The sequence below is a fragment of the Mus musculus genome, chromosome 19, assembly GCF_000001635.26.
Source record: "Mus musculus strain C57BL/6J chromosome 19, GRCm38.p6 C57BL/6J".
NCBI lineage: Eukaryota > Metazoa > Chordata > Mammalia > Rodentia > Muridae > Mus > Mus musculus.
Window position 1 is genome coordinate 30,677,690 of NC_000085.6, and position 21,772 is coordinate 30,699,461.

Below are 21,772 nucleotides of genomic sequence, written 5' to 3' on the forward strand. Positions count from 1 at the left end.
CAGGAAAGATTCTGGACCTGCTCAGCTCACGGTCTTTCCCCTGCTGACTCGCTCTTCAGTTACTACGGAATGTACTCCTTAACTATGTGAGGATTGGAAACGAAGCTCACCTAGTGAATGCTACTCTTACGTCTAGTCAAGCATCGCTCTGGACCTTCGGGATATTATGCTCACCTCTCCACAAAAGAAAACACTGGCGGGTTTTTTCAATTCATCTGTCTATTTGTTAATCGAAAATTTTGACTAGAAATGTAGTTAATAAGCTGATTAATGCTGTCTTCATAAATTCTAAGCTTTTGGTATAGCTCAAAGCATTTGGATATGACAGGCGCTTATATGTGTTTAATTTCTATTTATAAAGAATACTATATACTACAAAATTTATTATTAAAGAACAGTAAATTATTTTATCCTTTCTCTATCTCCTTGTTTCAAATTTACATAAAAAAATATATTTTAATGAAAAGAAACTCTTCCATACTGTCTTCTGAAGTTCTGTCTGTCATTCTGTGGGGCACCAAGAGATAATGAGACAAATGTACACAAGCCTTTCCCTGTTGCTGTTGGGAAAAGTTTAAGAAGTTGCTGATTTATAATTAATTTTGCGATGAATTACCTATGACTCTAGACATGTATCATAAATGGCTTCACTTGCCAGCTATGCAAGTAGGGAGATATCTGACTGTGCCTGTTTCTTCCCCAATAAAATGGAATTTATAAAAATTAATTCCTAACAAAGTTATAGTGAGGTTGCACAAACTAAGAACATGTATGACATTTGTTTCTTGTGATTCCTAGTATTTTCGTTATCTTAAATGACTATTGTCTAAAGTTGTTGCATACTTAGAGATATAGCTTTGCTAACACTATATTCTATGGGCATGGTATACAGCTCAATTAACATCAATCACATAATTATATAAAAGCATTGAGGTTGTACTCAACATAAGACTTTCATAATTATTTCAAGAAGGTTTTAAAGTATTAAATCACTTGTATAATATATTTTGAGGATCTTATATAAAGAAGGTTTATTTCTATTACTATTGCTTATTCTTATTAGGGCCTGCATGCCCCGGACCCCCAGTATTCTAATCAACATAGTTTTAGCAAGTCAACATTTAATTCACCAGCCCATGCACATCCTGGAGTCTCTTTAGACAACTCCTGCTTTCATCAAACCAAAATGAGTATCTTTTCTTGCTACTGACTATATAGATTTCAGATGACTTCTGTCCAAGCTGGCGGACCTTGTTTTTCTAATTTCTATATTAATTAATTTCCCCTCTAACTCTCTCCATTTTATGAAATCTTTACTCCTCATTTGCTTGAGATACTTTCTAGAGAATAAGATCTTTTTTTACAGATTTGCTGAAAACTTCCTTCAGGTAACATCAGGTTAAGATGTTAAAACAAAAGCAAGATTCAAATGTGAGCCCAAGTTTTCTTTTTTTACCGTGTTGAACCAGTAGTTTCATACATCCCAATTGAGGTCAATTTTCATTTTCTCTTCAGTATTTTTACAAGGGCGGACATTTCCCTGCCATATCCGGTATATATGTGTGAAAACTGCACAATGTTAATGAATATCTAAGTAGCTGTCAGTTTTTAATTTAGATGATTCCACTATGGCAACTAATTCATTAACATTTAATTGCTCAATCTATAATTAATTAAAGACAAATTAGATGTAAAAACTGGTTATCATTTAGACATTCTGCAATTAGAAGTCAATAAAGAATGACATTGTTTTGTAAGCTATTGTTTCTAAGTGATCAATAAAATAGGACAAAATTTAAAAAGGTATTTAGAAGATTTAGCTCAGTGTAGAAAAGTGACAACCATAAGTGGCAAGCTTTTCAAAATAACTGCGAGGGTAAAAAGGCTGCATGATGGTTCATGCTTGTAAAGCCAGGACTTGGGAAACTAGGATGGAATACTGCAGAGAGGCTGGAGCCAGCCTGGGCTACATAGGGAGTTCCAAACCAGCCTGGGCTACAGAGAGAGAGAGAGAGAGAGAGAGAGAGAGAGAGAGAGAGAGAGAGAGAGAGAGAGAGTAAATTCTATGCCTTATAGCATCTACAGAGTGAAATTAAACAGAAGTTTGAGAATTATAGACACTTGAGTGAATAAATACACACCTTTCCCATTTTTTTTTTTATATAGGAAAAGATTCAACTCAATGATAGTAAGGGATAATAAGACCAACTGAGCTAAAAATAGTTGATGATATTTCATGATTACAATTCAGTTTGATCAATATATAAATCCTGCATCTATAGTAAGACACCATGCCATCATTTGGTGGTAAATGTTTTAAATAAAATAAAAAGATTAAATCATATGCATTGAGTTGGGGTAAAGGAAAACCAAGCCAGCAAAAGTGACCAGAGGCATTAAATACATTCAAAGTCATTTGAGCGATGAATACATTTGACATTTCTCTCCCCTCCCTCCCTTCCCTCCTTTCCTCTCTACCTTCCTCTGTTCATCTTTCCGTCCCCTTCCCTTCCTCCCTCTCTTTTTCTGTTTATGTTTCTCCACCCTGTCTCAATGTTGAGACAAGGGCTCTCCAGGAAACCCAAGATGGCCACACACTCACTGACATCCTCCTGCCTCATCCTTTGAGGTGCTAGGATGGCTGGTGTATGCTATTATGTCTGTCTTTATTTTCTCATTTTGTGCCATTGATTGTAGTGGTGAGGTAAGAAACACCCATACTATAATCTACTTTCTAGTCATCACAAAGCTATCTTAGCAGCAATTTTAGCAGAATATTTCTCATTCATTTTAGCTAATTGTTAAATAGTGCTTTATGTAAAGTTTGGAGCAGATGACACGTGCTGCAATTCATTATAGTAAGTGTCACGTTAAGGAAACAACCCTCCCCCAGGAAATCCTAATTATTTCACATTCATTAACTCGTACAGTAAAACATTCCATTTATTGCCTTGATCGGATGTCAGATGCTTCTGGATAGTTTATACAGTCATATTCACTTTTAAAGTGAAAAATATCACTACCTGGATCATTAGTTATAAAAATAATGCTTTTCTAATTGATTATTACCGATGTAGCTCAGTACAATTTACTTTTCCTATAGTGAGCTTTATAAACTACAATAGTAAGTTTTATATTTTTAAAGGCAGAGAGACAGAGACCAAATAACTGCAAACGTTAAGGAAGCAACAGCAGCCTTATCATTATTACTATTAATATCACATGCTAAGCACATATTTAATTTTCTGTCCATTACTTAAAGAGCTCAGGATTAATCCTATTAATTTTACGTATTTGCTAATCCTAATATTTAGTCCTATGATCATTACATATTAAAGGTAGCCATCTTGCCTCGTTCCTTATTGGCATAACCATCCTGTTTCCATGGCAACAGTAGAGAAGGAACAAAATGGTAGAACCTGGCCATTTTAGATGGAAACTGATCAGGTTGTTTTCCTTTATGAGTCCTGTTATTCATGCAGATAAGAATGCGGACAGTGGGCTCTTACATACATTACACAGCAGTGGTTAACCTTTTAAAAGCAGGAAATTCTATTTCTAGCTGGAAAAACTTCACCCTTTATGTGAAGATTTGGTACCAAGTTGCAGAGGGAGATTGTTTTTGTTTGTTTGTTTGTTTGTATATTTTCTGGAACCATTTGAAAATTCTGCTGAAAAAAAAACCAGAGCAGTGGCAATCTTTAGAAGCAGACATTTATTAACTCTGGATTAATTCATTTAAAACTTTACTTTAATGCTTGATGAAGGAAGTTTTCTAATATAACCATAAGCATCACTGCTAACATTGTGAGCTATCATCTTGGACCAAATGGGAATGAGGCAAGGCATCTTGTGTTATGTAATATATACACTTAAAAGCTTAGAAATGAAGAAGCCCTGTTGCACCATTTCTGAATAGAAGTAATCTGGGTTCTTTGAACATTTTCTGGGGTCAGACAAGGGAAGCAATAGCCCAGGGTGAATCTAGATCATTGTGCTACCCAGAAAGCAATAGTTTATCACTGTTGACATTAATTATTGCTATATTCATAATCCTTTGACTACATAAGTACAAAAGGACTATATTATATCCATTCAGCATTTAAACATTTCAGAAAATGCTTTAGATACATTTGCCTACCGCAATAATAGTAAAATTGGTTTTAATTGAAGGCATTTGAATTTTCCAGATTCTCTGACATTTGGGTGGTTCTTGTAATTTGAGCATTTAAATTACTGCTGCATTTAAATTACCCAGAAAGCAACTAATGAGTCATGTCAAGAGGAAGCAACAAACCAACCCGAGGGAGCTTCAAGCAGAAAATTACTGAATATGTTGAAAATATACTTAAAATATAAAAATCCATGAATTCATAATAATATGCAAGAGACTAAAATGTTAAGACCTCACTTGTCACCAAGAAGGAAGTAGGGCACCAATTATTTAGTGTGCAAACATCATTAATGTAAAGGCCATGCAGAAGCCTGTCTGCCCGCCTTGATGGAAGAGTTTCAGAGAAAACTATCTATTAAATTTCTGCTAGATGAGGTTAAAGTCTTTTAAAGAGAAGAAATGTAGCTAATCGGTATTGAAGGGAGGATGGAAATGGAAATTGATCATTTTCAAACAAAAGGAGATAACAGACAGGTGTCATCGCTGCATATCAAACCACTTAACATAAGGTTGATGGGAGACCATCACAAAACTGCAAGGCTTCTATCTCCTCAGACACAGGATCAACTTAAAGTGGTGAGAGGCAAAGTGACCAAGCATGAAAGATTTTTTAAAACTTATTGAACCACCTAAGAAATTTTTTTGTCAACATGTTGATTATAAATATGTAGTAAGTTTGTAGACAAAGACAAAGTCCACAGCACTATTTAAGAGCAATAAAACAATCTGAAGTGATGGATCTGCACCAAGGACAGTTGCCCCAGTTTATGAATTTACTAGAGTTTCTTATGAATCTACTACAGTTTCTTCAGGAGTGCCCCTGTGATGAAGGAACCTCAATAGACATCACAAAATACAGCTATGTGTGATTATTATTTTTACACTGAGTCATAATCATCAAAAGTCAACAGGATTATATCATATTTATGTAGCACTTTAGCACTTCAGAAAATGCCCTAGAGTACATTTCCCTATTTCAATAACATTATAATTGGCTTTAATAGAATGCATTTGAACTTTCCAAGTTCTCTGATATTTGAGCTGTTCTTATAATTTGAATATTTAAATTACTGCTCTTTGCCTAAACAAGTTATACTGATAAGTAACCAGTATCCAAAGAATGAAATAATGAATACAAATTAGATTTCATTTTATAGCTTAGATGGGTTTGGGATTTTGTTGGTTTTCCTGGTCTTTAGTATTGTTAAATCCACTATAGCAAAACTAATTTGGAGTATTTGTATTTTCTGGTTGTTGAGAATTTTTGCAAATGAGGGATTATATTTTACAGTAAATGGACATTGTAATCCAATAAATACAGAAATAAGCACACAGTATAAGCATCTATGTGATTCAAGTTTCATTTTCTGAAGAGCTAACTAGGATGCAAGTAACACTGTTACTAAAGCATTGGCTCTAATGCAGCAATAGTCCCCAAACGCAGAATGAGGTTCTGTTCTGTTATTCTTGCATTGATAAACATAATCCAACTTCAATCTGACCAATGCCATTCATTAAGATGATGTGAATAAGAAATGGTCACCTAATTAGTAACTGTAAAGAGAAACAAGTTGGTGAACCAGGCCCTGAAAGGTCAAGGGAAAGGGAAACCCCTGACCATGTCCAACCCTATCAGTCACAACTGTATACCTGCAGGGCATGGGATGTTGAGTATAAAGATTAAGGTTTTCTTGTACCAAAGATTTATCAGCAACCATATCTTATAAAATTACAGATGAAAGAATTAATAGGTACCCATAGATAAATTTACAAATCCTTCCTTGGCTTAAAACTCCCCTTTTCTTTTTAAAGAAGAGTGTTTTGATAAAAATAGGTAAGTTCTTAGGATGACAGAGTTGCACCTTCCAAGGGCTCAGCCAACACATTCCATCATTCCCCTCTGACCAAATAGCAGAACAACCATCATTGTCATTATTGGATATTTTTATTAAAGGTTAAGCTTCCCAATGGGAGAGAACTTATCTTCTATCTTGTATTCTTTTTGCTTACTATGTGCTTTTAAAATATGTATGTATGTATGTATGTATGTATGTATGTATGTATGTATGTATGTATGTTGGGGTGGGGCAGGGAGACTTGCATATATGAGTACATTTCCTAATATAGCCAGAAAGGGGCATTAGACCTCTAGGCGTTAGCAGGCAGTCTCTGATATCTATGCGGAAGCTGAAGTTCAATCTTCTGCAAGAGCAGTTAATGCTATGGACCACTGACTCATTTCTCCATTCCTAACTAATGAGCATGGTGGACAATATATAGTCATCAGGCAATGCACAAAATAGGAAACCACATAGTTCTAGTTCTGCTCTGTTGGTGTGACAAATACTATGACCAAATGCCACTTAGGGGAAGGGAGGTCTATTTTTAGCTCACAGGTTATAGCCTATCATTGAAGGAAGTCAGGGCAGAAACTCAAGCCATAACTTGAAGCCAGATATACCTGCTATCTTATAGAGCATTATTTGTAATCAAATAACTTGTATTTTACAGCAAAAAAAAAAAAAACCAGAAGAAGCAAGAAAAGCATAAAACATAGATGAAGCTGCTTGGTAGCAGGCTTGTTCACAGGCTCATGCTTAGCTAGCTTTCTTATAGGGCACAGGACCATCTGTTTAGGGAATGGTGCCACCCACCATTGACTGGGCTATCCTTCAGCTGTTAACAAACATTCCCCAGCAGACATGCTCACAGGCCAACATAAGCTGGGAAATTCCTCAGCTGAGACTCCATTCTCAGATGAATCTTGGGGGTGTTAAGTTGTAGACAAAGTTAACTAGGACACATTGGTTGCTTATTAAAAAATGAAATAATCATAAATGTCACAACTGAATTGGGAAAGAGACACTGCTCTTAGCTCCTTTATTATGCATTTTAAACTTTCCTTCTCTAGTCCACATGACAAAATTAATTTTTATCCTATTCATCCCTTATATATACACATGAAAAAAATCTATGTCTGTGTATGATATACAGATATGAAAAAATCACAAAGCAATATTCCTATGCCTAAGGATAAGCCATTAACAGTAAAAGTGCTGGTCACAATTCACCAAATGAATTTAGTGAATCCTACTTATTTGAACCTGTAGTTGAAAATTACTGAAAAATTCTGTTTTATGATAAACCCTGCAGGGAACTCTGATGGTTAGTATGAACTGTGAACCTTTCACAGGGTAGAATCGCCTGGAAAAGGAGTCTTTAATGTAAGTGTCAACAACAGGTTGACCTGTGGGCACATCTCTGAGGATTGTCTTAGCTATATTAATAGACATGAGAAGACCTTCTGAATTGGGCATAAGCATGCATTTATTTTCTTTGACTGAGAATGTGGCTCAAGTTTCTGTTGTCTTGATTTCCCAATAGGGATGAAGTGTACCCTAGAGTTGTGACCCAAGTAAATCTTTTCTCCATTAAGTTGCTTTTTCCAGTTTTTTCCTTGCTTGTTTTTGGCTTTTTAGCCTTTCACGGCCACAGGGAACAAAACTGGGACAGGCACTAACTTCTTAGTCTCCTTGTGGTCTTTTTTTTTTTTTAAACAACTTGAGAGTCTTATGTCATCTTTGATTGCTTTCTTTCACAAAAATTTCACCGTGCTCTGTTCTTCATCAAAGGACACATAGGTACCAGAAACTCGTGGAATGGTGAGACTGAACCTCCCTAGTTGTTTCTGGCTGTTTCTTCAATCAGCAAGAACTAAAACTGACTAGAATGAGATCATATCATCAGGCAGTAGGAAGACAGCCTGGAATGGTGTCAGTGAAATTTGTGGCTAGCCATTATCTCAAAGGAGGAATTGAAAGACACCCATGGCCTTTCTTTCTAAAAGTTAATAAAACATGTCCATAGACTGTATAATGCAAAAATGCATCTGCCTGGACTATTTGAAAAGGCTCATTAAGTACGTGTCTTTCGGTCCCCCAAAGAACCTTTATTTGTTTGTTTGTTTATTTATTTATTTATTCATTGCCTATAACCTCCATTTCCAATATGCATTTGCACTATATTACTAATGTTGTAATAGTTGGTGTTTAGCTTATATAAATCTATTTCCATGTTTTCTTTCTTAATATGATGTCAGGTTTTGAAATTATAACTCAAGAAATTATATGAATATAAGAAAACTCATTGCCTTATACCGAGTAATTACCTTTTTGAGGCTATTACAGTGAGTAATATCCAGGTAGAAGAAAAATGCCAGTCAACAATGCACTTAATCAAATTGGGACCATTTTTCTAGCTTCAGCTAATCTACCAATGCTGACATTTTCAACCCAAAGATTCAGCATCTAATGAAACAGAATCTAGCAAATTAATTGTCCCATCGTACATTTTCAAATTGAAAATGAAAGTCTTACAATTCTGATGTGTGATACCATTGCTAAAGCTAAACATTTCTGTGGGAAGTGGAGTATCTTTTTTTTCTGATTCTATTAATAGTAGAGTTTCAGTGTTTCACCCTATAATTCTATCCTGTTCTTCAGTGTCTACTTGGTAATGCATAGAAGTTTCACTGTGACTCAGGACTTGAGGGCTATGATACAGTGCTGACATCCAGGAGACAAAGCTCAGTGGTTAAACACTCTGTCCTACAAGACATTCTCCCACATTCAAAGGTGGGAATTATCCAGCCTGAAATGGACCTAATAGAGATAGCTGTGGTCACTCTACAATTACAAATAATGCCAAAGGGCTGGCTTATAAAGTAAGCCTATGAATAAATGTATCAAGTCATACTGGTTTTGAGACTGTTATTACATTTACATTATGAGGATTGATAGGTAAACATGATTGCATTAGAGAGCAATTGGTAATGTGAATTAAATAATAATGTAATATGATATTCTGACAGCAAGGATCCAATCCTAAAATACTCAACTCATCGCATCATGAGAAATTGTAAAATAATATTTGAACTATTTTAGTAATTTACATATGGTCAAGTATTGGCAAATTCTTATGATAAAATTATAAAATAAATTTCCTTTTTTGATTTACTTGAATATTGGCATTATTAAAAAAGCAAAGTATTTTAAAATAAAATATTATGTGAATTTATTTAAATAACTATGTATGTAAAAGAAGAATTGTATAAATTAGATAATGTGCTTTGCCTTTAGTCAAATAGAGGAACATTGGTGTAAGAGTTTCTGTTTTTAAATACTATCTGTTTGGTTTTTAAGTACATGTGTACTTTTCAGAGAAAAAAATTTATTTTGAGTTTTGAGATTCTTGAATATGATCCAGAGAAACATACACTGAAAAATACAGTTGTTTTTCAAGTTATAGTTAATGGTATATGCTTATGTTTAATAATCAAGGTATCATAGTCATATCCTAATAAGTATAGGCATGTGTGTCTTCATGAATGTGTTCTTAAAACATGCATTGTTATGCGGTATTTTCATTATGTGAAAACTGTAGTGTTTCAGAAATACTCTAAAGCTATCTGTCTCTGGGTCATACAACTTTATGGACCATCTCTGTATACTGGTTGAAATGTGCACGAATATAATTCAACACTTCTCTGGTAACTCTGCTTTCTTTAACTTCATCCTGACTCCCCAACTTGTGCTAGCATGTGAAATTATTTCTCTGATACTCATGTTAATGCAACAGAAAATACTAATGTTAAGCACTTGGAAACAGTTTCCTGAAGAAAAAGGCTGTTATCACCTCCAGTTTATAACGTCAAAAGTCCTGTCTATCACTTGGTCTCTGCTCATCTAGATGTGGATGGCCATTTATTTTTGAGATGGCTGGAAACTTTAGAGCCTACTTAGAATGCAAAGCTGGCAGACAATCTAAGCATATTCTTCATCGCTTATTTAATTGTTTTGATAATAAAGCTAACAGGTTTGGGTGAGACACCTCTGCATCTACATGAATAATTTCCACTCTAATGTGATTAGCAGAGGATCTGGCTTAGGAAAACACATTCTTTGAATGAAATCGACAGTTCTGTAAATCAAGTTTATTACCATAACAGGCATAGTATGCTAAAAAATTTTTTTCTAAACCATATAAATAAACAGCAGATGGGGAATTGCTTCTAGACCTGACTCTTCCAAGCCCTTAAACTGAAACTGGTCTCAGAGTAAATATTTTGCAGAAGCTGTCTTATTTCTTTTTCAAGGACAATGGGATCACAACTTCCCAATGTGTTCCAAGTGTGAAAACTAGAGAAATCAGACCTGTTTCAGATCTTGTGAGGAAGGGAGCAGCCTGGTGCCTGAAGTGATAGATGCACTCTATAAAGCTGACAGATCCCTGTAATTTATGCAGCGGAGGCAAATGGTATGATGCACACAAATGGCTCTGAACAACAGCCATGTTCCCGTTCTGTACGGTGTCGTTTTCAAGTAACAACTTAAAAATGTAAATCAATATCGAATATTATGTTCATTGTATCAAAACTGATTCGTGCTGTCATTTAAGTCATTACTTAAAAAATGATTTCTCTCTGAAAGGATTCACGGGGAAATATTACCATAAAATTTTCTAGTTTCAAAAGTACTCTATAATTTTCTAATAGCTCTTTATTGAAAGATAGCCCAGCTTATTATCATATTTAAATTTCATCAGAAAGAGATACATCCTATGCATGACGGTGAAAATGAGAAATTCTGTTTCTATGGGCTAATTTATTTAACTCTTCTGAATTACCACAACTAACTGCAAGCAAATCAACCTGATTTTTTATATGAATGTTTAAATAATGTGAGTACTATGGCAATACTTAAAGATTAGAATAAGCAAGTAATATAACTTACTGTTCAAAAAACACTCATAGCTATTTGTTGATTAAGTCTGTTTTCCTTTTAATTATAATCTTTCAAAAATACCTTTTAAATGAAAACTTGTAAATAAAAAACCCACATACCCAAATTAACTACTTGCAAAGTCTTTACATCTCATTAAACTTCTACACAATTAGAGGAGCCATTTTTAAAAGAAGCTGTGGAACTTCATATTGGATGTTTTACCTTCATTATCAAATATATTTGATTGTAATTATCCACCAACAAAAATCCATGAGAGAGTTAGAACTAGAAAAACAGTTAGCTTTATATCCTCTTTCATAGCTTGTGTTCATTTCCTGCATTTAATCCTTTCACATCCCTAATAGCTAACCTTTACTTACTATGTTATGATGTACTCATACTGACATACACACACACACACACACACACACACACACACACACACACACACACACACTATTGGTTAGATTCCATGTATAAAGGAGAACGTGTACTTTTAAAGATTGTATGACCATGATTAATATTAAACATTTCAAGTCAACCCATCTTCCTGAATTTTCTAGAGAGCTGAATAGTAATCCCTTTTGCACATATATCACATTTACTTTATCCATTGATCTGTGGATGGACAACTAGGTTGATTGCAATTCTGTGCTATATTGGGGGAAAAAAAAACAGCAACAAACACAGCAAAGAAGTACAAATATCTTTATGGTGGGGTATGGAGTTATCTGACTATATGCCCAGGAGTAAAATAGCTAGTCATATAGTAGGTGTTTTTAATGTTTTTGAAAAATCTCCAAACTGATTCCCAAATGGCTGTACTGATTTTCAATGCTATCAACCCCCAGGGACCTACGGGTTCCCTTCTTTTCACATCCTCTGTCAGATTTCTTGATGACAGCCTTTGTGACTTGGTGAGGTGGCATCTCAAGGTAGTATTAATTTGCATTTTCCTCACTGGCTAGGGAGACTAAACACTTTGAAAAATAGATATTGGCCAACTGAGCTTCTCTGCTTGGAAGCTCTCTGCACAGTTTATCCACCCATTTGTTGGTTGGTAGTATCTTTTTAGCAGAAATAAAGAGAGGTGGCAATGCAGTAATTTGTCTTCATCAAACAAGTAAGCAGAGTTAGGCTCTTAGTTATCTTCAGTATTCTCTGTTAACTAGAAAAGGTTGCATGCAAGGACATCCTGGGATTCCCATCTATAAAGTCTTGCTACCTGGGGAGACTTAAAGACAGGCAGAGTGCAGAAGAAATTAGCAAATGGCCTTTGAGAGCTTTAAATTTTTTAAAATGAAATAGATCAAAAGTTTCTATCTGAGGCCAAGTAGTTAGGTTGAAATCACATTCTAAAAATGCAACTGAATCAGTCTCATTGTCCTTGATAGAGAAATTTGTGTCATGTTCTTTGAAACCTCAAGTCACACTGAAGTAACAGTGTTGCTATTGGTGGTCTTAGAAACTAGTTTACATCCTTTCTTAGCTTGACAACACATCCTGAAATTCAAAAGCAAATAGCTCTTGCAAGGCTAAAATCCAACTTTTGGGCCAAATGCTCCAAAATTTTCTTGCTTCCTACCATTTACTCTGCAATAAAATGGAAAATAATTTTGATTGCCAGACTCTGGGACTATCCTCTGATGGCTCAACCTGCAAGTGGTCAGAAAGTTCTAATTCTGGTCTGAGGCCGCTTGCAGGATTCTTTAATCAGTGTGGCATTCTCCTTTGGGAACAAGATATTGCTTGCTTGAATTCTTTCCACAGGAGAAGATACAATTTTCTAGGCCCATTTCCCTGAGAATTGCTTAGATCAAGACTGAGTTGTTTAAAGTAAATTGTTGATAAGATTGTGGGAATGCCGAGATCTTTATTCCTAGAGGCCTGATATAATCTAATAAAAAATGAGGTGGGGGAAGAGACCCAGATTTCAAAGTCTGTGTTCAAAAGAGCAGCTACTTGTGAACTGGATTGTACATTTGAAATCATATTTTTATTAGATGCCAGATGACCCCAAGGGCATTTCAAAACAAGCTACCAAGGAATCCAGCACTGGGTTATGATTTGCATGGCCTCTTGTGCCTCTGAAGGCATTTGATGCGTTAATGGTCAAAGGGCTGAGGAAGATCTGATGCCAGAGAAACAAGGAGAAACAGCAGCAACCTCCCTATGACAAACAGACCGAGCAACTAAAGGCCATCTGCGCTAATGAAGTGGAGGGAGAGGCCATCTTTTGTTGCTGTCACATTGTGCCAAGCAACAAGGTTCACCACCAAAAGTAATTGGGAAAATACCAAACAGATGAAAACATTCTTGGCAAATGAGCTTGTAAACAGAAAGGGACCTTCAGATCAATGAGCACTAATCACGAGAATAGCATTGTTTCAACAAACAGTTGAGGGATTGGTGCACATGGGCGCAATATTCTAGTTAATTCTTACGAAGGGGGGAGGGGCAGAGAAGTGGAGCGCTGTTTTAGTGTTTAGTGACAGTAAGTCAAGATCTTTAGTGCCTGACATGGTTTTGGGCGTTACTGTTTTCTCATACATTGATAGATAGGCTCTGTTTTGCATTGTTGTTTTGTTTTTCTTCCTTACCTTAATTTTCTTTTTCTTTGCTTAATTATCCTGCCTGTGCAATGTGAATCTATTACATGTATCCTGTTAGTGAATGCAGGCTCTTTGGGTAATGAAGCCCTCAATCAGAAAGGGCTGTGAGCAGGACTCACTGTCTAGTGGTCAGAGGTGACCAAGCAAGGTCCACATACCATTATCACACACATTAACCAAGTCCAACTCCCTTACTCAGATAAAGAGTGACCCTTGCCATGTATTATGAGTCACACATGCCCTGCTTCCATACTTCAGTACTGTAGTTCTCAGATTAACTAAACCTGCTTCCCGGCTGCGCAAGATCTCCTTATTTCCTGGGAAATCTTTCAAAGTAGGACACACCTTGCTTTATCCTGCAAGGTGGAAACTCTCCTTTAGAGTCCTCTTGTTCCACCATAGTGCTTATTGCTAATGTTAATAAATTTCCTGTCTAAAAGATGACTTAGCTCAACGGGTTTCTCTTGAACATGCCCTACAGTCTCTCCCTAAAATCCAATGTAGTCATTCAGGGAACAAGGCATAGAAGGGGACTGATTTGGTTTACCGTGGAAGAGGCAGGGAAGGCTTTGGTGACTTTTGTCTTATTCTGTCATTTTGGCATAGCAACCCCAAAGGACTAAGACTCATTCCTCTGTTTTTGGTCTCGGTGTGGCAGATGTGTCTGGTTTTCCTCGTACCTCTTGTGTCTCTATAAACTTTTCTGATTGTTTCTCCAGACTTTTAAAAGCTAAATTTCTCAAGAGTCAATCCCTAGATTCATACTCTGACTATCCTCCATTTTTACTGGTTCCTTCTATATTTCAGTTGCCATTTGAATGCTTCTTATACTGAAATTCTCTCTGTACATCTTTGCCTAGCCCACTTCAACTAATGGCAACTAATTAGCATCTGCTAATGACTCAGGATTCAGTTCGAATGTATTGAAAATGCCATTTCATCATAGAAGTCTCATCACAATGTTTGTTTGTCTTTTTTACATTGAACCAAATGCATCATAAAAGGAAGAAATCTGTCTGTTATAGTCACTATTTTACGGGGGGGGGGGGGGTTGTAGGCATGTAGAGAGTAATCTGTTGACTAAACCAATGTATATGAAGAAATGAATGAACATGGGTAAGACCAGTACACGGGGGACTATGAGTTCTCAGAGGGAGTCTAGGTTTATATAACAGGTGACATTGGAGGTTATTTTACTTGTCCATACTTGTTATGGGCTTCTATAATGATGAGTTTTTCATGGAGAACAGTATTAGGTCTTATCAACTTAGATGGTAACTAAACGCATGCATCAGTCTATTGATACAGCTATCAGGGTATCTCAGTGGAAGCACCTACATATGAATACCTTCAGACCTCAAGAAAAGACAGCAGGATAGAACAGGTGGCAGAAGGACCAACTGGTCTACAGTACTGCAACTTTTCTAATCATCTGTGACACAGAGCAATTTGCACAGCTGGATGGGCCATGCGTAAAGTGGCTTTGGCTACGGGCTGAGGTTTTCTTTGTGGAGTTCTGCTTTTAGAAGCGGTTGAGAACTTATATTCAAAAGAAGAATGAATTGAATCGGTAAGGCTTTATCTTGAGTCAATCTAGAAAACTAAGTTTCCATTCATCGTATTCGCAGGCAGTACTGTGAAGATGCGAGCAGAACAGAGAATGCTCTTGTATGTTTAAAATGGGGTGAAGCCAAATGGAGAAAAACAATGTGTGAAACATGTCGGTGCCAGGAAGACACAAAGGCAGTTAGGAGCACATGTTAGATTGGCTTGGTTGGTTTTCCTTTTCTTTCTCTATCTTGCCATATTATTTTTATAAAAAGTAAAGGTAAAAAACATGTTAATAAAAATAAACCTTATTATAAATAAAAACAGCATTACGTTTTTTTACCCACTTTATGCCCTCACCCTGAGGATATAATCATGGCAAATGTGAATCCTGTTAAGAGTATAATTTTTGCTGTAAAGGTTTTTTTATGATAAGTTGAATGTATATGTGTACTATATATGAATTAGGGTTTTTATTTAGAAAAAAGAGTTCTTTAGCATTTTGTTTCTAAGTATAATATTTATCGGCCAATACAATGATGATATGTGAACTATAAAACATATTATTTAATAAACAGACTCTTCAGTCAAATGACTTAATGAGGTAAAACATTTGCTTTTACATTTATGGACAGCCGTGATTTTAAAAGAGAAGCCTTACACATGGATGGAGGTAAGATACTCAGAGTCATGTGACAATAATCACCAGAACTCTTTCTTAAAAGTATTGGTTTATAAACAACCACTGATTGTATATCAGTTTTCCTTCAAACTACAAGACAGTCCCTAATATTGTAAAATGTGTTTTGTGTCAGCTATAGATGCACATTATATAGTACAATATAAAGCTCAGACTAAGAAAAGGTATAAATGCTTTTTATCAAGTGAATGAGTGTCCTTGCAGCAAAAATGCTATGGACATATCATTTCACATGCTACTTCACATTCTAAGTGATGGCCAGTGATTACCTAATTTTGATATTATATTGTTTCTCCCAATGTTTATGGTATAACTCATATTTTTCAAGACAAAGTCTTTAGACAAGATTATCAGCAATTAAAAAAAAAGGCTGAACATGCCATAAAAGTAAAGTTTCTATCAAAAATAAATTAAGAAAAGATGTATTGAGGGATAGGCAGAAAACACATATCTTTCAGTAAAAGAGTTTTTGCAAACCTTTCAATAGGGTGTTTCTTTCAAGTCAATTTTCCTGGACTGCTTGTTGGATCTATATCCTTGGTGTGGGTTTTCTATGAATAGCATGCTTAGTTGGGGCAATCAGTCTGCCATTGAGTGTTATATTAAATAGGTAGTGGGTTTCTTACCTCTGAGTTTTAAGTATCTCAAAGGATTGAGTTATTAAAGTCTCTCCTGTTTTATCTTTGCTTCCCCAAATAAGTATAGACATAGAAAAATAATCATTTTACATGGGTAAGTAATGTGATCACTTTAATGGGGATTTAAGAAATATTAGCCTTAAATTTCATGACTTTCGCAAAACCAAAGGGGACCCTGAAAACAATACAGTTCACAGAGTGGAGCTTAATCATCACCCCAGCCGTGCCTGCCCCGGGCTTCGTGGTCGATACAGAAATGTAAAGGTATTAGCAGAATCATCCAGGGAATGTAAACCAATTACAGGAGGTTCCTAGTTTCCACTGCGGAAGTGACGCTTTAAAAGTTCCCTAAATACCAAGTGAATGTAAAATGGATTCAAAGGGAAGAAAACCAATGGCAGAAAGGGGCGACAGTGCTAACTCAGATGCTGAAGCCTGCCCTTGCAGGTAAAAAGCTTACCCTGAGGAAACGTATAGTTGGCTTCCTCCAAGTTATGGACATCTGATTAAGGAATAGCTACAACTTCAGGCACCTTCATATGTTATTTGTTAGCACTATATAAAGTGTTTACAATGTAAAAGGCATCGCAACGAACTACTTTAACATTTGTTATAAGACAATTTCAAGGAATAAACTTATTATTGTTCTCTCTAGAATTCAGATCAGGGGTTTATTATTTTTCAAATCTATTTACACTTTCTAAATAATGATTAACACTAAAGAATACTAAGAATACATTCACTTGGTCTTAGTAATAATCAGACAATTTAAGATAAACGTATTCTGAATGAAATCTGCTAAGACAATGTGTCTTCTGAGGCAGTTTATCAATCAGCAAGGCATGTGAACAGTGGTCTATTCATCTGCCTTTATCAGATTAGTAGCTGATCTAATCAGAGGTCTCTATAACCAAGTTTGGTCCAGTGAATAGTTGATTTAATTGGTGACTAATCTGACTAGTGATTGATCCCTTCTGGTTGCTGACCCAATCTATGTCTTATCAAATCAATAATTCCCATCAAGTCTATGGTTATCGATTAGGTCAGAGACTAATTTAATCCAAATTTGACCAATTTACCACCTACAAAGAGTAACTTCTGTGAGGTGATAGATGGGCTAATTAGCTTAATTACTGTGATCAGTTTCTAATCAATACCTATATCAAATCATGTTGTATACCCTAAAGACTATATGCTTGTTTCATGATGTTCAAATTATAGGCTAGCAAATCTACTGGTCAGATAAACCTATTGGGAAGTACCTTGATCTAGACAATCATTTCATTATTTCTTTGTTCCTTAACTAGAACTATTTCGCCAAACTGTTAGTGTTTTATAAAAAGATATCTATGAGTATTTTCTAGTCTAAGTATAATTTAATGATATACTGTGTAAAAACAACAATTTTAACATATACAATTAAAAACTACTTAGTCATATAAAATATTTTATAATATATATGGAATAATTAATGTCTGTTTTTATAGTCATTTGTCAAATTTAAGTATCTTTCTAAAGATTCCTTCAACAAGATCATTCACCTTTGTAGCCCTTTGCAATTTACAAAGACTGCTTTTTTTCCATAAGGTTATCAATTAAAATGCAACTTTAAAGAAGTGCTAACTGAGGCTGAGGAAGAAGTGTCGGGAGCCACGCCCAATAGTGATAAGCCGGAGGGAAGGCTTTCCATCTTTGTTCGGATTCATACCACAGTGTGACGAACTATGGCCGACTCTTCTTTCTAACTGTCTGAATCTAGTTTTAGTGTACTTGTTTCCTTACTCCTTAGAAGTGCAGTGTAAGGAAGTGAATCCATGAATGGTCAGAATTCATAAACCATCACATGGGCTACTCCCACAAAGTCAATAGAATCTCATTCACAGTCACTTCTCCATCCATCACAGAGAATTAAGGCTGAGAATAGTCATATATATGTGTGTGTGTGTGTGTGTGTGTGTGTGTGTGTGTAGTTACACTATGTTCTGTAAGTCTAAAGTAGCTGCTCATATTTTTAAGTTGGCCATTAGTCATCAATTTACACACCTATATATATTCAAGAGGTTAACATGGAATATAATTCTTAATATATCAGTTAGTTCCATTGATTCTTAGAGGAAAATATTCTTGTTGTTGTTGTTTTAGGTCACTACAAATTTAGTAATCAAATTTTGGCATGAACTATGGACTTAACACTAAACACTAAATGTTACCTATTTAATCCTTTTGTTGTCCTATAGGATATGAAATGTCAGTTTGTATTGAGTGAAAGGAAATATTATGAAGACCACTGGTTTTGTTTTGTTTTTTTTCAAAATAACTAACATTTTTAAAATTACATTTTAAAAGAATCTTGACTATATCAAATCTTTGTCAAAAAGCTTTGGCAAAACTTTGTTTTATAGCAAGTCATCCTTATAAAAAATTTACATTTAGCATCTAATATCATTGGAAGGTATTTTAAGTCTGACAAATTACATGTTTCATTGTAATTGTTTACATCAAAATTAAAACTATCACTTACCTGCTTGAGTTGATCTTCACAAACGATTTCATGGGTCGAAAAGAGCCATATTAAGTAAGCACGATATGTAACAAGTCCATTGTTTGCTTAATTTTTCTTTTAAGTAATCAGATTTTTATTGCCAGAGCACTTGACATGAATTCCAAATATTTGGTGTTATCTTATTAAAGTCATTTTTTTAAAATCAAGATGAAGTCCCCCAAACAAATGTCACTTACTTTGCTTTTGCTTCTGCGTCCTCATATGCTTTGTTAGAAACATCGTCCAGTCCTCCAATCAAATGCTTGAAAGAGCTGCCAGAGGAAACCCAGAGGAATCATAGTAAGTCCTTTGCAAAGTGGAAATGATATCAACCAGTCTTAAACTGTGAAATAATTTAAGCCATTGTTTAGAAAGAAAAAAAAAATTCAAAACAATTTAGGTAGATAGCTAAGAAACATACCAGACAGTAAAATCCTGTTTGATTGGGTGATAAACACTATGAGATCAGAGGACTATTATCTGATCAACCTATGTGAGTCAGTACATAATCACATTTGACACCCATGTCTGGCAAAAACAGATATTGACCCAACTGGGTGGAATAAAATATAGACTATGCTAATTGTGAGTCAATTTCTTATCAAACTGATATAACAACAAAACCTGCCAATAAGGGACTGCCAAATCTGTCAGTTAACTAGGATTAATTATTATTATTTTCAATGGAAACTGTAAAAGGCCAACAGTAGCTGCATCTCCAGTTAAAAGAAAGCAAATAATCACTGACAAAGAAATAACTGTAGAAAAATAAACTCATTTGAGAGTGAAAAAACCCCTGACTTTGGGATGAAGTAGGAAGGTTAAAGCCAATATATTCAGTATATACTGTATATCTAGAACTGTGTTTAAATTTATTTTATATAATAAAGTATCATCTATCATATGCTTAAAATGTTATAGAAAAAAAGAACCCAGTGAATACACACATAGCAGAATTACCCTTGAAATGCACTGAATACAACCAGTATACAATAACTCCTTTACATATGACATTTTGGCAACCACTGAAATAGACTGGATTACAAAGAGAAAACCAATAGAAGCCTATGCAGACTTCCAAATAATAACCAGAGCTTCAGTTTCATGTGGTTCTGGTAATGCCTCACGGGAGGTAATCGTTTACTTTGGCCAGGTCCTTGGCAATATCTTGTCTTTGGTGCCCACTTGCTTTCTTTTTGCCTCATCCAGCTGCTATAATATTCAGTCTCCATACACAGAACCAGGTAACTAATGGCCAAACCCTCTGGAATAGTGAGCTAAAATGAATCTTTCTTCTTTTAAGTTTTTTTTGTCAAGTATTTGGTAAGAGCCATGAATATTCCAGGCATTGCTCAGTGTGACAAGTACTGGACAGTGATGTTTTTAGTATCACATCCATTTTATTGACGTGCTTAGATAGAAGTTCACTCTAAATCTTAACACCTAGTAAATGTGATGGGCTATAGGGACAAAATGAGCATTCTCCTTCCGATTCAAAAATTGATACTAGAAAAACTTTAGTACTGTATAGGCTTTTGTTGTTGCTGTTCTTGTTTTTCAAGACAGAGTTTCTCTGTGTAACCCTGGCTGTACTGGAACTCACTCTGTAGACCAGGCTAGCCTTGAACTCAGAAATCTGCCTGCCTCTGCCTTCCAAGTGCTGGGATTAAAGACGTGTGCCACCACTGCCCAGCTTACTGCATAGGCTTATTATTATTATTTATTTTTTATTAGATATTTTCTTTATATACATTTCAAATGCTATCCTGAAAGTTCCCTATACCCTCCCTCTGCCCTGCTCCCCTACCCACCCATTCCCATTTCTTGGCCCTGGCATTCCCCTGTATTGGGGCATATAAAGTTTGCAATACCAAGGGGCCTGCCTCTCTTCCCAGTGATGGCCGACTAGGCCATCTTCTGCTACATATGCAGCTAGAGATATGAGCTCTGGGGGTACTGGTCAGTTCATATTGTTGTTCCATCTATAGGGTTGCAGACCCCTTCAGCTCCTTGGGTGCTTTTTCTAGCTTCTCCATTGGGGGCCCTGTGTTTCATCTTATAGATGACTGTGCCCATCCACTTCAGTATTTGCCAGGCACTGGCATAGCCTCATATGAGACAGCTATACCAGGGTCCCTTCAGCAAAATCTTTCTGACATTGTGCAATTGTGTCTGGGTTTGGTGGCTGATAATGGGATGGATCCCCGGGCGGGGTAGTCTCTGGATAGTCCATCCTTTCATCTTAGCTCCAAACTTTGTCTCTGTAACTCCTTTCGTGGGTATTTTGTTCCCTCTTCTAAGGAGGAATGAAGTAGCCACCCATTGGTCTTCCCTCTTCTTAATGAGGCGTTTTAAGGAATTATGTAGGTATACAGTTTATATCTCTATAATTTTTGTATATGTATGTTTGTGTGTGGTTGCGTATGTACAGAAGCTGATGCCAAGGGTCTTTGATCTTTCTCCAATGTTATATACTGAGGCCAGATCTCTTCTTGAAGACAGAACTTGACTTGGTTCTTCTAGCTAGCCAGTTTGTTCAGAGGACTCCCTGTGTCTTCTTTGGCCATGGGGATCCCAGATGGCCTTCTTTGCCAGCCCTGGATCTGTGTAGGGGGCTGAATGACAGTTCTTACAACTCATATGTCGATCACTTTCCTTTCCTTATGTTCACCCCGGTCCCATCTGTATGATTCCTTTTTGGAAGTACTGGGAGTTGAATCCAGGGTCTCTTAAATTCTAGACAAGCTGTATAACGCCGAATCACACCCACAGTCTT

General features: G+C 35.9%; 1 protein-coding gene across 3 annotated transcripts in view; it reads right to left on the reverse strand.

Annotated features, from left to right (window-relative positions):
* The window catches only part of Prkg1 (protein kinase, cGMP-dependent, type I), a 1,200,782-nt gene that overhangs the window by 113,203 nt on the left and 1,065,807 nt on the right, over nt 1–21,772 (reverse strand). For all 3 annotated transcript variants that reach the window (NM_001013833.3, NM_011160.3, XM_006526768.4), the window contains one exon: nt 19,194–19,268. In NM_001013833.3, coding sequence (NP_001013855.1) covers nt 19,194–19,268 — 75 coding nt within the window. The remainder of the gene's footprint in view (nt 1–19,193; nt 19,269–21,772) is intronic.